Source organism: Balaenoptera borealis (genome assembly GCF_965194805.1).
Source record: "Balaenoptera borealis genome assembly, chromosome: 6".
In the NCBI taxonomy this organism is placed as follows: domain Eukaryota; kingdom Metazoa; phylum Chordata; class Mammalia; order Artiodactyla; family Balaenopteridae; genus Balaenoptera; species Balaenoptera borealis.
The window spans coordinates 55,015,252-55,030,397 of record NC_138863.1 but is presented as its reverse complement, the minus strand read 5'-3'; the positions used below and the strand labels follow the sequence as shown (position 1 = coordinate 55,030,397).

General features: G+C 44.1%; 1 protein-coding gene and 1 long non-coding RNA gene across 3 annotated transcripts in view; one reads left to right on the top strand and one right to left on the bottom strand.

The window, feature by feature from the left end:
* Nucleotides 1-10: 10 nt before the first annotated feature.
* The window catches only part of LOC309630434, an 86,857-nt gene continuing 71,721 nt past the window's right edge, over nt 11-15,146 (top strand). Inside the window, exons 1-2 of one of the 2 annotated variants that reach the window (XR_014245662.1) lie at nt 11-384; nt 3,743-3,906. This is a non-coding gene — a long non-coding RNA (uncharacterized lncRNA). Of the gene's footprint in view, nt 3,907-15,146 lie in introns of both variants that reach the window. The other variant, XR_014245663.1, reaches the window with a different exon arrangement.
* Nucleotides 5,109-15,146, bottom strand: part of TTN (titin) — a 285,431-nt gene continuing 275,393 nt past the window's right edge. The window contains exons 365-370 of the mRNA XM_082395621.1: nt 9,365-15,102; nt 9,080-9,236; nt 7,646-8,337; nt 7,399-7,552; nt 6,571-6,873; nt 5,109-6,433 (exon numbers count right to left, since the gene is read on the bottom strand). Of these exons, the coding sequence (XP_082251747.1) occupies nt 6,135-6,433; nt 6,571-6,873; nt 7,399-7,552; nt 7,646-8,337; nt 9,080-9,236; nt 9,365-15,102 (7,343 nt within the window). The 3' untranslated portion in view covers nt 5,109-6,134. The remainder of the gene's footprint in view (nt 6,434-6,570; nt 6,874-7,398; nt 7,553-7,645; nt 8,338-9,079; nt 9,237-9,364; nt 15,103-15,146) is intronic.

Below are 15,146 nucleotides of genomic sequence, written 5' to 3'. Positions count from 1 at the left end.
TTGGCATCTTTAAAAATGAAATGAAAACTAGGAACAATGTCCCTTAAAAAAAAAAAAGAGAAAAAAATATGCATAATCTCAGGGAGCTCAGGGACCCCTAAAGATTCTAGGATAAGCATGAATTTCAGGTTTGGAATCCTCACTTTTAGGACATGCTATCTTTTGCAGTGATTTCCTGACAGATTGGAAAGTGTTGGCATACCTGCCCACTCCTCTTACCTGCTTCCCACCTTTTCTTAAAATGGAGCAGGAGTAAGTGGGAGTCGTCCCCAGGAGCCACATTCCTGACATCGCATCCTCAGAACTTGGCTTGTTGGGCCAGATTCTTCTACCTCCGTTGCGGTTCCACAGCAGTGGTCATTTTCACCGAGAAGAATTGCGGCAGTAAGTTGCCCTCCTGTCTCCACAAGTCACCCCCTCTCCCACCCTTTTACTTTACCTGGAGAGTCTACCAGTCTGGCTTTATTACTGTTTCCCTAAGTCCCCAGACAGTCTTAGGAAAGACCTTTCCACGGATGGCTATAAAGCCTAGGAACAGTAATTACAGGGACATTATGGGTTAGAAATTTGGTGATAGGTGAAGGTCTTCCTATGAGTGGAGCCCCCTGGGAGGAAATAAGCTCTTGGGCATAGAATGGCAAATACATGTCATAGTTTTCTCAGAATAGCTAAAGACTTTGTAAAAGTAAAATTTGATCAAGTAACTAGTTTGCTTAAATGTCTTTCATGGTTCCCCTTACCTCTTAGAGAAAAGCCCAAAGTCCATAATATGGTATGAGGCCTTTTGCAACGTTGCCCTGCTTCTCACCTCCAGCCCTTCAGAGGTTCTTGCACCCCCTTATTAACCTTTTCTACTTTTTTGAATGTATCGGGCTCTCCTTGCCCCAGACCTCTGCAGGTACAAGGATCCTCTGCCTGAAAGCTTCTGCTTATCTCCTTAGTTCACCCCACACTTTAGGTCACAGCTTCTACATGTAACTTCCTCTAATCTGACTGTTCCCCAATTCTCTGACTGGATCAGATGCCCTAGCGATGTGCTCTCAAACACCTTGGATTTTTTTTTTTTTTTTATCATAGCACTTAATTTCATTTCTTAGGTGATACCCAGTTCCTCCTCTACCAAGATCCAATCCTCTTCACACCTCCCATGTTTCCACCTACTGTGGCCTGTCTCAGCCTACATCATGTACAGTACCAGTGAAAACAGTTCCATCATCAAATAAGTTCGGGGAGCATTGTATCGCCTCTTGGAGGACCACAACACACACTAGCTCATCAAAGGCTCTGGGAGGTCCTGCACAAAGAAGTACGATTTCCCAAATCCTAAGTTTATTTGGCTGTGGGACAATTTTCCCATATCTACCAACATCTCGAGGAAGAGTTTGGGAAATATTGACCCAGACATACCAAAAGGCATAAAACTATTTTTATAACCTTAGAATAAAAATCGATGGGCCAGGGCTTCCTTGGTGGCGCAGTGGTTGAGAATCTGCCTGCCAATGCAGGGGACACGGGTTCGAGCCCTGGTGCGGGAAGATCCCACATGCCGCAGAGCAACTAAGCCCTGCGCCACAACTACTGAGCCTGCATTCTAGAGCCCGCGAGCCACAACTACTGAGCCCACGTGCCACAACTACTGAAGCCCGCGTGCCTAGAGCCCGTGCTCCACAACAAGAGAAGCCACTGCAATGAGAAGCCCGCACACTGCAATGAAGAGTAGCCCCCGCTCGCCACAACTAGAGAAAGCCTGCGCGCAGCAACGAAGACCCAACGCAGCCACACACACACGAAAAATCGATGGGCCAATCTATTTTCTGTTTTTTTTAATAAATTTATTTATTTTATTTATTTTTGGCTGCATTGGGTCTTCGTTGCTGCGCGTGGGGGCTACTCTTTGTTGCAGTGTGCGGGCTTCTCATTGCAGTGGCTTCTCTTGTTGTGGAGCACGGGCTCTAGGCACGCGGGCTTCAGTAGTTGTGGCTCGTGGGCTCTAGAGCGCAGGCTCAGTAGTTGTGGCGCAAGGGCTTAGTTGCTCTGCGGCATGTGGGATCTTCGTGGACCAGGGCTCGAACCTGTGTCCCCTGCATTGGCAGGCGGATTCTCAGCCACTGCGCCACCAGGAAAGGCCGGCCAATCTATCTTGCAAAAGTCCTTCTATTTACTTAGCAGACACTGTTTTCTCCTATTACAAGGAAACTGGGTTTTCTCTGCCCGAATTTCTTAAAATTACATTTGGGGTTGAATAAACAAATACAAATTACTTTCTTTTCCTGGAGCACAATCATAAAACATTACTCTTGAAGAATAATGTCTCACCATGGAGACTGTCAATTTAACCTTTTTACTGGCTGTTTCTGATTTACCTACCTCCCTACCTCTAGATAGTTCATATATATAATTGGCTACTACTGGTTAGAGATAATAAATTCATCTTTTGAGAAACTCTACCAAAACACTTCTTTTAAAGATGTGCTGTCTCATGCCCATCATGTCTAGTGTTATGGGTTGAGCTGTGTACCCCTCCCCACAGATATGTTGGGGTCCTAAACCCCAGTACCTCAGGATGTGACCTTATTTGGAGATAGTCTTTACACAGATAATAAAGTTAAAATAAGGTAAAATTAGTGTGAAACCTAATCCAATATGCTGATGTCCTTCTAAACAGGGGATATTTGGACCCACACATGCATGCAGGGAGAATGCTATGTGAACAGGTGGCCATCTACGAGTCAAGCAGAGGCCTGGAACAGATCCTTCCCTAACAACTCTCAGAAGGAACCATCCCTGTTGACACTTTCATTTAGGACTCCTAGCCTCCTCCCCGCCCCCACCACCCCCAGGGTAGTGGTACTTTGTTCTAGCAGCCCTAGCAAAATAATACATCTAGTGATTACAAGTGAGGTCTGTGTTACACCCCCTCTTAAATGTTTCTCTGGTCCCTAACTTCGATGTTTTGCATGGTGATCTCTAATATAATACTGATTGCTGGTGTTTATTGGGTGCTGTGGCAGCACTGCTCTAAGAGTTTCACATGTAGTAATTTGTTTAATCCTCACAAAACCTGTGAGGTTGATGCTGTTGTTATTCCCATCTTATGGGTGAGACCATCAAGGGATAGAGTAGGTCAGTAATTACTCCAGGTGACACAAGTTAGCAAATAGCAGATCCTGGATTTGGGTTGGTACTCTGGGTTTTGAGTGCGTATATGTAATTCCTACACTATGCTGCTTATGAGTGTAGCCAAGTGGGGGGTTTATAAAATAGGAAGGATTCAGCAGAAAGAGGGGCAGGAAGAGAGTGAAGATTACTCATAGGTTTTGTGGATTGGAGGGTTGAACCAGGAAGAAGGCGTCTGCTTGCTGCTCTCTGGCGCCCCCTGCCGACAGGGGGGAGAGACAAGGTGGTGTGAACCGGAAATGCAAAGCTGCTGGGAAGGCACTCCTGGGGCTGTTGGAGGTGGGGTGGGATCGACCCTACGCGGGGGAGCGCCGTTATTGGAGGCGCTCTCAGAGGGAGGCTGGCTGGTAAACCCGGGAAAGGGTGCTAGTAGTTCCAGCCGGAGGGCCTCTGAGGGACTTCCCAGGATCCTCCCTACGCAGTCCTCTCACGTGTGACCCCTTGGCCACACCCTGCCGCTCTCAGAGGCGTGGGCTTCTGCTACTGGTTGAAAAGAAGTCAGGCCTCTGGACTTGGCGTGGATTTCCTTCCCGAGATAAATCTTAGCTCCTCCCCTTTCTCCCAGACCCAAAATGGATCTCTGAATTTGGGAGCTGCAACTACAGTTCCTTCAGCTTCAGAATTCTCAGCAGGACGGACTGCGCCTCAGCCACGGATAGGACTGCTTAGAACATGAGCCTGTCAGGGCTGGGAGTCAGCCTCAGGAATCCCTGCCTCTCTTGTTTTAAGGTAAGAACTGGCATTTCAAGTTGTTAGATGGTGCAGTGGGTGCTGTCCGTACCTCCCAGATCCAGGTGATGTGTACCCGGCCCAGCTTCTTGTGTATTGGCTGTTTAGCTGCCCTAGTCTGCAGAGATTGCTCTGGCCAAGGGGTGCCCCTCACCCTGGAGGTTATTTCCGTCTCCCCCCCGCCCCCCCACCCCGCTCCCACAAGCTCCCAGCCTGTAGGCACTAATTGGCAGATAAGCGGGTACAGAAGGTCAAGCGCCCTTGCTCCCAGGTGGAACCAACTCTGGTACAATTAATGCTCCCTGTGGGATGTGGCTGAAGCTCCCGCGGAGACCACATTCTTGCTTAGCTTTCTTCCTCTACTCTGCTTCCCTCACTTCCTTTTTCCTGAGAGCAGTCCCTCAAAAAATTACTTATACTAGAGTCTAGTCTTAGGCTCTGCTTTTAGGGAATCTGACTTAAGACAGAATACTTGCTGAATAAATTAACGAAGACCTAACATCTTCTTTGGGGGAGTAAGAATTGACAGTGCATTTGCTTTAGCTTTGGCCGCTTGTACTTACATTTAGGGGGTAATTTAGGCAAATAATCAACTTTATAGGTTTACAATTAGGATTATCTAATTGAGGTGGATACAGATTTTCCTGGTGCTAGATATTTTATCATGAAGTTGTTTTGAAAAGCATAGTAGGACTATACCATTTAAAGCGAGTTCTTTAGCTTTGAGGACTTTGATTTGTTCTGTCTCAATTTGGAGCTGCAGTAGTCAGTAACGGATTCAGTTGCACAATTGATCATTTTCCCTGTAATTGTCATATTCTTTTCTATACTCCTTGAGGGACAGGGTCTATTTCATCTTGCTCATCTTTGCATTGCTGTCTGGCACAAAATATCATGAATTGTAGATGTTCAATATCTTTGGATTTAACGAATCAGCTCCCATAAAAATATTTTTCTTGATGATAAGTTTAGAAGATTTGATCTATTATTCTGGGGGATTTTTGTTAACTTTTGGTGGTAACTTTATCCATGAGAATCATATCTATGCTTTAAAAAAATTGTGGAATGCATTCAACATGGTAATTTAAATATTTGCTGTGAAGAACTTGAGTTGTTTTTTCTTATCTATGATCATTTCTGTGATTTGCAAAGGCACATACCTCCCCAACCCCAGAATTTTACAGAAAACAACCAATCACACATTTTGAGGTGCAGATAGCTTGCTTTATTTTGTTGTTACTATCTCAAGGAGGTCCAACAATTATAACTAACAATTGAATTTAAACCTGCATGAAAAGAACTACATCAAATTGATATTTTGGGCAGTTAGTAATATTTTGTTGTTTTTAATTTAACGACAGCTTTATTTTGTTGTTGTTGTTCTTTATTTTTTGCTGTGGCTCATTGCTTAGTTGCCCCGGTTTCTCTGGTGTAATTTAAATTTAGAGCTACCACACGAAGGCGTTGGCTGCACCCCGGAACCTCCAAGAGTTGGCACTGCTCTGGCATAGGAACGCATGAACAGCTTGGTTAAATGAGGGGATGGCCAGGTGATGTTGCTTTTCCAAGCTACCCAGGCACTCTCTATGGTCAGAGACAGTGTGAAATGAGCGAACAAAGTGTTGGCCGTTGCACTTTGCTCTGGTAATATTTAAGTCATGATCATTTTGAGTGTGACATCATCAGAGAAAATGTAAGGCATTAAAGTGTTGCTTACAGGAGGGTAAATGCAAACATCACCAATGCCTTACATTTCTGATTCAGTAAGTATTGGTGCACATATCAGGTGACGTGCACAGCATCGTGTCGGTGGATAGGACATCTTCAATGGGGAATTTCTCGACCCACTGAGGCATACTTAGACATCAACATTATGTTGAGGCACAAAGATTGATTAAGTGTTGAGCAGGGTATTCGTTCCATAAGAAACTTTCTCCTACCAACAGTTAGTTTCAACAGTTACATTGTAAAATGTCATAAAATAAATGGTACAAAACTTTATAACCGTTAATTCGGCTATATACAGTATGTACATGTCACTAGAGAATGTATAATCTTCTTAGGTCAACAATTAAGAAAAGATTGAAATGCATATTTTTGAACTTCGACTCATTTAGGTTGATACAAAACTACATTTTTTTAAAAAGTATTTACAGATCAGAAAGATTAGTCTATGTGAATCGTTCAGGAAAGGTTAAGAGTGTCTGAATATGAGAGCACAGGCCCTCTTAAATGGATCGAATATTTATATTTACAGTAGCAGAGTCAGATCCAAATTCATTCTCTAAGCTCAGGGTATAAAGTCCACCATCTTGTTTCTGTACGTCCATGATGATCAGAGTTGTCAGGTCATCTGTGTTTTCAATATGGAATCTCCCTTGCTGTTCTTGATTTTGAATTTTTCTTCCACCGTGGGACCATGTTATTTCCGGGGTAGGCTCACCCGTAAAAGCGCAGGCTACTGTTAAAACTTTGCCCTCGTCAATGCTGATGTCAGAGGGAAGAGCTTCAATTTTAGGTGGAATTCCTTTATGGAACAAAAACAACAAAAAAGTTTTTGGATCACTGAAAATATAACAGTTTGCTTTCTACTGAATTGTGTGTACTAAGGACTCTACCATGCTACTAGGCTTGTCTACCTCTACCAGTAATTTGATTGCTCACCTCTTACGCCTGCTTTAAGCATCCTACTAGTTGAGCTTTCCAGTTGTGTCATACTAGATTTTCCCATAAAACTGCTGGAACTCATTTCTACAAAGGACTCTTGCATGGAGGACATGCCTTGGGCAGACATGCTTGCAAATTTCATTTCGGTCATGCTGCTAGCACTGCTGCTGCTGAAACTGCTGAAGGAGGCCTCCTGCTTAGAGGCAGACATTTGGACTGACTGAGATGAGAAGCTTCCTTGCAAGCTCGTGTCACCACTTGTCCTCAATACTACCTCTCTGGGAGGTTCTTCAACTAGAGCTGTGGAGCATAGCAGATACACAGTGAACACCAATGACATCTGGTTAATTGGTGACATCTGACACTGACTTACAGAAATGGAACACTTAGACACACACACAGAAACGCAACCCAAACAATTTGCTGTGGAAGCATAAGCAGATACATACATACAGTTGTCAAGAGCTAGCTCAGTGTCTCCCAGAAACGAATCCTTATATTTCTATCATTACATTACATGCAGGTGCTAGAATCACTAGGAGAAAAATGATTAGTCATACAGAAAATAATTTTTATATTGTGCATTCTGAAAATACATGTAATAGGACAGTTGGTAGCTTTGCTTTGAAAGTTAACTTATCCATGTTTCTGTCTAGCTGTAAAGAAACATTGACCTTTAAGAATGAATTCACACAGGAGGCCGGTGTCTCTTACACATGGGGCTCCAGAGAGTTTGCTGGGCTCAGAAGACAAAAGCAAAAAACAAACAAAAAAACTCAGATAACGGCCTTAAGCAAGTAAGGAAAATGGTAAAGATATACTTACGAAGGACCGTTAAGGAAGCAGTAGCTGAACATTGGCCATGGAAATTTTTGGCCTTAATTGTGTATTTCCCACTGTCACTTACTGAGGCATTTCGGATTTCAAGAGAATATACATTTCTGGAGCGACTTACGCTGATATTTGAAGAAACAGAAATCTAAAAAGAGAAAAAAAGGGTTTCTCTGAGCTCTTCAGGAGTAGATGGAGTATTTAAAGTTTTCTTCAGTAGTATATTCATAACTCAACTTACTGGCAGGTTGTTTTTAAACCATTCGATTTCAGGCGATGGCTCACCACTGATTTCACAAGAAAAGAGAACATTTTGTCCTTCGTTAACATTTTGAGATCTGGGCTGGGAGATGAAGGCTGGAGCATCTGAGAGTTCTTTGCTCAGGGTCAGATCATACTGACACTTGATGATTCCTTGGCTGGTTTTGCCAATGCAGGTGAGGATCCCTTCATCTTTGTGACCAGCCTGCTTGATGGTCAGCGTCTGGTCGCTGCCTGAGACGCCATATCTGTACTCCTCGGAGTTACTGAGCTCTACCCCATTCAATACCCATTTCACATCAGTGGCACCAGCAATGTTGGCTTTTAAAGTCACTTTCTGACCATCAGGTATACTCATCTGAGTAGAATATGCTTTAATCTCAGCATCAGTTCTGATTTCTTCTGATGCCTGTGATGCTTTAGTGATTTCCTCATGGACAATGGATTTTTCCAGGGAGGTCGCTTCTGATTTCTTGACTTTTTCGGAAATCAGAACTGTTGAAGCTTCCTCCTTGAGGGCCAGCTTCTCTGGAGATTTCACCTCTGACATCTTGATTTCTTCAGAAATTAGGGCTTTTTTGGAAATTTCCTCTTGGACATCTGCCTTCTTCTGGGATGTACTTTTGGAGGTCTTTTGTGTAGATACTTTCTGTATCTCGGTGTCTGTTACAGCTGAAAAAGAAAGCTCTATAAGGCAAACTGAATTGGAAAGAGGCCCCACCCTCTTCTCTTGTGGATTCTGTAAGTGAGTAATATACAAAGAAAAAATATTGACTTAACGCATGCAGTGTAGGTAATACCTAATTCTTTCTCAGTCCCAATCTTGGAAAGTTGTCATGCATGACTTTGGAGATCAGTGTAATGATTATTTAAACTAAACTAAACAGAAGAATGATTTTTATGACTTAAGGGGAAAAAAAGTTTTGAAAAGAATAGTTGAAGGATTTAGGAGATGGGTGGATTTAGGAGATTTTGAGTAATTAAAACAATTGAATTATGTTTTAGAAGACTGAGATGAAAGCAAACTAATTTTAATTGGGAAAACTGATACACTTCTTTCATTAACTTTCCACTGCTTTGGAAAATTAGCAAGAGTGAAGTTTTAGGGAAGAAGTGCCATTTTGTATACTCACCTGACTTTATTCTTAAACGTTCCCGGGAGCAGGAATCTTATATAATCTCTATGGAATCTTATATAACACCACATACAATTAGACACTTAATAAATATAAAAGTATATGATAACTTCAAATATGTGTATTTGTACATTTGTGTACAAATGGTATTCTGTAACTTGGTAAAACAGTTTTAATACTTTGTGTGTGTGTGTGTGTGTGTGTAAGGAATAGTGTTTAGAAATGTTTCCTTCATATTGTTTTCTGAAAATTATTGGTAAGAATAAAAGCCAACCTACCTTTTATTGTTAATTTGCAGCTAGAGGACACAGATCCAGCTGAATTTGTTATTGTACAAGTATAAAGTCCACCGTCAGAAGTATCAGTCTTATGAATTTCTAGGAAGAATCCTCCTTTGTCTTCAGAGAGTTTATATTTACCTCCTTGTGTTATAGCCTGTAGAATGCACGTGATTTGAGTTTTAAAAAGTGATTTACTTTTAAACTTTCTTTGGGAGATGGGGAAGAGGGAAGAGGTTAGTGTTTTTAGAAGATAAGATTAAGGATCATTTAAGAACTGGTTACCTTTCCATCCTTTGTCCAGATGACAGTCGGCTGGGGTTCTCCAGTAGCTTTAACTGCAAATTTAGTGACACTGTCTGAAGAAATAGTTGTATCCTGCAGCCCAGTAACAATTACTGGTTTTGTGGAAACTGGTTCAGGAGCTTTTGGTTCAGTTTTCTTGGTTTCTGTTGGCTCAGCAGTTTTTGGAGCTGCTTTCTTGGTTTCTGTTGGCTCAGCAGTTTTTGGAGCTGCTTTCTTGGTTTCTGTTGACTCAGCAGTTTTCTGAGCCGCTTTCTTGGTTTCTGTTGACTCGGCAGTTTTCTGAGCTGCTTTCTTGGTTTCTGATATGCTTGAAACTTCCTCATGGATATTCTTAAAGGCTTGTCCCACAAATTGGAAGTTAGTTTTGGAAGTTCCACCTTCACCAGAAATCTCACAAACATATTCTCCACAATCAGATTCAGTGAGGTTATGGATTTTGAGCTCATAGGTACCATCTGCCGAATAATGAAACTGGAAATGCCCATTTTCCTTCAGTTTCTTGCCATCTTTATACCAGGTGACCTCTTTTGCACACAATACAGTACTTTCGACCACACAGGTCAGCTTTGCTGTATCTTTAGAAGCTTCTGCTTTCAAGGACTGAATTATCTTGGGTGGGGCAGCGACTGGCAGCTGCTGAACCTTTTCTGTTGGTGTGGGTTTTGTCTCTGTGGGTGATACAGCTTTTGGGTGAGAAGCCACCGGTTCTGGGGATTTCACTTGTTTTGGAGACTTGACTCCTTCGGGGGATTTTACCCGAGGCTCTGGGGATTTGACTTTCGGTGGTGATGTCAGAGCCTTTTCAGTAACCCTGGCCTTTTGAATGGTCAGGGTAAACTGTGCCTCTTGCTTCCCTTCGCTGTTCTCTACCACCACGCTGTAGTTGCCCTCATCTGAAGCCTGGACTGAAGAGATCTCAAAGGTCGATTTGTACTTTGCGGTGGTCACTTGGTGGCGGGCGGAAGTGCTTATGACTTGTCCCCTACGCAGCCATGTCACAGTCGGTACCGGCTCACCATCTGTATCGCAAGAAAACCTTGCAGAGTCGCCTTCATACACCGTTATGGACCTTGGCTTCGTGAGAATTCTTGCTGCCAAAGTCGTCTTGATCTTCCTGTGTGTGGATTTTTCTTCCAGCGACTTTTCTTCGACTGCAGCACTTTTCATTTCTGCAGATGCATGGTGTTCATACGATGAGAGACTTTCCCTTGTCTCTGTCATCTGTGATTTCATTTCCCTGATGGAAGAGGAAGCTTCCATCTCAGATGTTTTCTTAAATGATGAAACCGCATATGCCTCTGTTCTCGTCAGCTCAGGGAAAACAGATCGGGGGACCTCTTCGTCTCTGCGCTGGGAAGCATAGGTGGTGTAATCCCCTCCCGTGACGTCCAAGGTTGCATAGTCAGAAGCCTCACCTTTGTAGTTGGTGCACACGGCACGGTATGTTCCACTGTCATCAATATGACAGTCCAGAATTTCCAGGGTCAGGACCCCACTGATGTTGGTGTAATGAATCTTACTGCTCTCTTGGAGTTCTACACCGTTGTGGTACCATTTGACCTCGGCAGTTGGCTTAGACTGAACATTTAAGATAAAACGTGTATTTTGGCCGCACGGTACCCTGTGGGAGCGCATCCTCAGTGTGATTCGAGGCATGTGGTCCAGCGTAAAAGGCTGCTGACTCAAAACCTCATACTTCCTTTCTGATGTCTTCTGAGTTTTTAAAGCAGCTTTCATGGACTCGTACCTGGAAAAGATATCAAATCTTGCCGACCTCTCAAATCTTGACAGTGATCGCTCACTAGACACAGGGCTGGGGGAACGTGGGCGAGTCCTCTCTGGGGTAGGAGACCTTCTTTCTACGTCACCTTCATATTCATATTCCTCAGCTGGCTGTGGCCGCGGCCGGATCAGCTCGGACACCGGCCTCATCAACTCGATGTAGGTCGGAGACAGGGAGCGCCGGCGTCTCAGCAGCCTGGACACCGAGGAGGCAGTGTCTCTCTGAGTGTGTTTGGAGATCTCATATTCTTCCTCAGTTTCCGTTATTTCAGTCACTTCTCTATGGCGTCTTGATTTCTTTCTAGATTTTTCTTCCTTCGCCATGTGGTCCAGCTCGCTTTTGTATTCCGAGAGGCGCCGGGTGGTGGTGACTGGACGCAGCAGCTCCTGGTCCTCTCTCTCGGCCATGATCCTCTGCCGCTGCCTGGGCTGCCTGTGCGAGACGCGGGCGTGCCGCTCCCGCAGCTCTGCGTAACTCGTGCTGGTCTCTGCCTTCGTTGGGATGTGATACGTTGAGTATCTGAAGTCTTTTCTTGCTTCCTCCACCTTGACATGAGCTTGTGGGGAAGGGTAACGCAAACTCGAAAGCTCAAAACGTGGAGGGCTCCGGCTTGGGGGTGAGGCTGAAAAACCCAGTTCCAGCTCTTCTTCAAGACGCAGCCTCTCTTCCTCTGTTCTCTTCATTGCCAGGTAGTCGTCAATGGGCAGGAGCAATTCTTCATCCGAGATGTCACTGAGAGAACGTCTCCTGGGTCTGTAATAAAAGTAATAATCAGGAGAAGGTGTACGCCGGCGGGCTGGTCTCACCATTTCAAGGTCGTCTTGGGACAGTTTGGGAATCCTCCACTTGGGTCTGTATTGATCGGTGATGCGTGGAAGAGGCATCACGTAGAACTGTTCCCATCTTGAAAGGCGGATGCGCTTGGGTCTTTTCTGTACAACTCTGTCCATCTTCCCAGGCATTTCAAATTGATCGCGTATCTTTTTGTACCATTTCATGTCAGACATGGGCACGAACTGCTTAATGTGTTGGTCTTCTTCTACGGTGGCCGGTTTGTACTTGCGTGGCTCTGGTACTTCGTAAGGCATGCGGAGTTTTCTCTCCTCCTTCTTTTCTTCTGTCTCAAGTCGGTATTCCCCTTTTACAGTCTTGGTGCTGACGGCTGGTTTGTAAAGGATGGCAGCTTCTCTCAGTGCCTCCTGGGCGACCTGTGTCAGTGGCACAGTCTCAGTTCCGGAAAGAATTTCAGCCATTCTTAGCGTCTTGTCAATTTGCCTCTGTACGTGTCGTTCGCGCTCCTCCTCAGTCTTGAACTCCTGTTTGACGTACCTCAGGCGTTCCACTTGTAGGTGGGCCTGGCAGCTGGTGGATCCAGCAGTGTTTGTGGCTGTGACTCTATAGTAACCCGTGTCTTCAGGCAAAGTATCCCTGATATGAAGAGCATAATAATCCAAGCCTTCATGGATAATTTCAATGTTAGGCCCGAGGGACAGTGGCCGACCGTCTTTCTCCCATTTTAATGTTGGCGTGGGGATGCCAGACACCCTGATCTCAAAGCAGACACTTTGGCCTTCTTGGCATTCTGCGTTTGCCAGTAGCCGTTTGAACATGGGTCTTAGGGTCGTACCTGTTGGAGGTGGGTGTGGAGTCACAGTCAGCTTTGCTTTGCAGCTGTCTTCACCGTATTTGTTTTTTGCCACAACAGTGTATTCGGCAGCATCATCCGTAGTTACACTGTTGATTGTTAATTGGTAAAGACCCTTGTCGGACTCAAATGTGTACTTCCTATCATCATCACCTGGTTTGATTTTCTGACCTGATTTATACCATGTTACTCGAGGCTCTGGGTGGACAGTTATAGTTACTCCAAACCGGACATTTTCACCCACATAAACTGTCCTGTTATAGAGAGGCAGCGTGAATTCTGGTGGCCTTTCCAGGAGTCTCATGGTATCTGTTCTGCGCTTAATTTTCCTTATGGTTCTACGGCAGTAATAGTCGTAAACTTCTCTCACACCTTTAACAAACAGCTCTGCGTAAGAACTGTCTTCCCCGTAGTCATTGACTACTTTGCATCTGTAGGTACCGTCATCAAATTTGGTAATGTGTTTGACATACATGGTGGCCACTCCATCGTCATAGGTGATTTCATATTTCTCACTGTTCTCCAGCTGTCTGACACCAAAGTACCAAGTCACTTGGGTAGACTGATCGTAATTTTCAATTTTGCATACGTATTTGACATATCCTCCTTCTTCACCGACTGCATGCATTATCTGCCCAGAAACTGGGCCGATTTCAATGGATGCCACTTTAACTTTAGCAACGCTCACTCCCTTCTGAGATCGAATTGCACCACCACAGGAGATCCTGGCTGCAGACACAACGAAGTTGAGGTCTTTCTTGATCAGGGTGTGGTAGTAACGTCGGTGTTTCAGTGTCCTGATCACTTTAGTACTGACTCTTTCTATCTTCTGCTTCAGCCACGGGTGCTGGAGAGCCTCAGATGCTGTCATGCGAGATTTTCTGTCTTTCACTAACAGCCGGTCAACAAAGTCCATGGCTTCAAGGCTGATCTCTTGGAATGCTTCTTCATCAAAGGTATATTCAGCATTCATGATGTTCTCAATTACCTGTTGGTTAGTTTCGGCCAGGAATGGATTGATACCACTCAACAGCACATATACCAGTGTTCCGAGTGACCACATGTCTGTGGCTGTGCTGACAACATCATGCTGGTGGACTTCAGGTGCATAGTATTCAGGGGCAGTGAACAGAAGCCTAAAGATGTCCCCTGGCTTCAGCTGATGGGCTTGACCGAATTCTATGATTTTAATGGTGGAGCTCCTTCTTGTTTGGTAAATGATATTTTCTGGTCTAATATCAAAGTGTCCAATATTATGACTGTGTAAGAACTCAAGTGCTTCACAGACCTGGCGAACATAGCTTACAATTTCTCTCTCATTAAGTTCAAAAGCACTTGTGTTAATGCGTTCAAATATGTCAAGTCCTGATATGAACTCAAAGATCATAACTAATTCTTCCATGCTTTCAAATGATTCATGGAGGTATAAGATATTTCGGTGCCTAGCGATGTTTAGAATGGAGATTTCTTTCTTTACCAAAACCTGATCAGCCCCTTTGACTTTAACAAATTTGGCCAGGTATGTCTTCTTTGAGGATGTTTCAACACAACGGTGGACAATTCCAAACTGACCACGCCCAAGATCTTCAGCAATCATATATTTCTCATAGAGTTCCTTGGTTGAAGAGTGAGATGCTTTGGTCATAGAAACTTCCCTGCTTTCATCAACCTCTTCATCATAGTTCATAGCTCTGGTCTTATCTTCTTTGGTTATGGTTGGTTCTGAAGGCTCAGAAGGCTTGCTCAGGCCAAATTTATTTTCCGCTATTATACGGAACTGGTAACTTGTTTTTCCAAATAAGTTGATCACGGTATAGTGTGTTTCTCGGGCCTGTCCTACGCGGATCCATCTTTCTGCAGTGGTCGCACATTTTTCAACAATGTAGTTGGTGATTTTGCTGCCACCATCAGAAGCTGGCTCAGTCCATGTTAAGTTGACAGAATCTCGTGAGACGTCACTAACTTTGACTCCTCTGGGTGGGTCGGGAACATCGGCCACGTCCAGTTCAACTGTCTTCTGATCAATTCCAAATCTGTTTTTAGCACAGACCACATAGAAACCAGCATCTTTTCTCTCCACTCCGTTGGGGAAAACAAGTGATGTGAAAGATCTTGTGACAATAACTTGGTAGTGGCCATTGTTGTTGATGAGATCTTGTCCTTTCTGCCAGGTGATCACTGGGGCTGGTTTGCCACTGAATGGGATCTTGATGCTGATTACCTCACCTCGGAGAGCGTGGACTGCTCCCATGCCTTCAAGATTTTTAGGCAAGTGTATCTTGGCTGGAACTGTATCAGAATAAAAGAAGGAAGAATATAATTTAGCAATACCC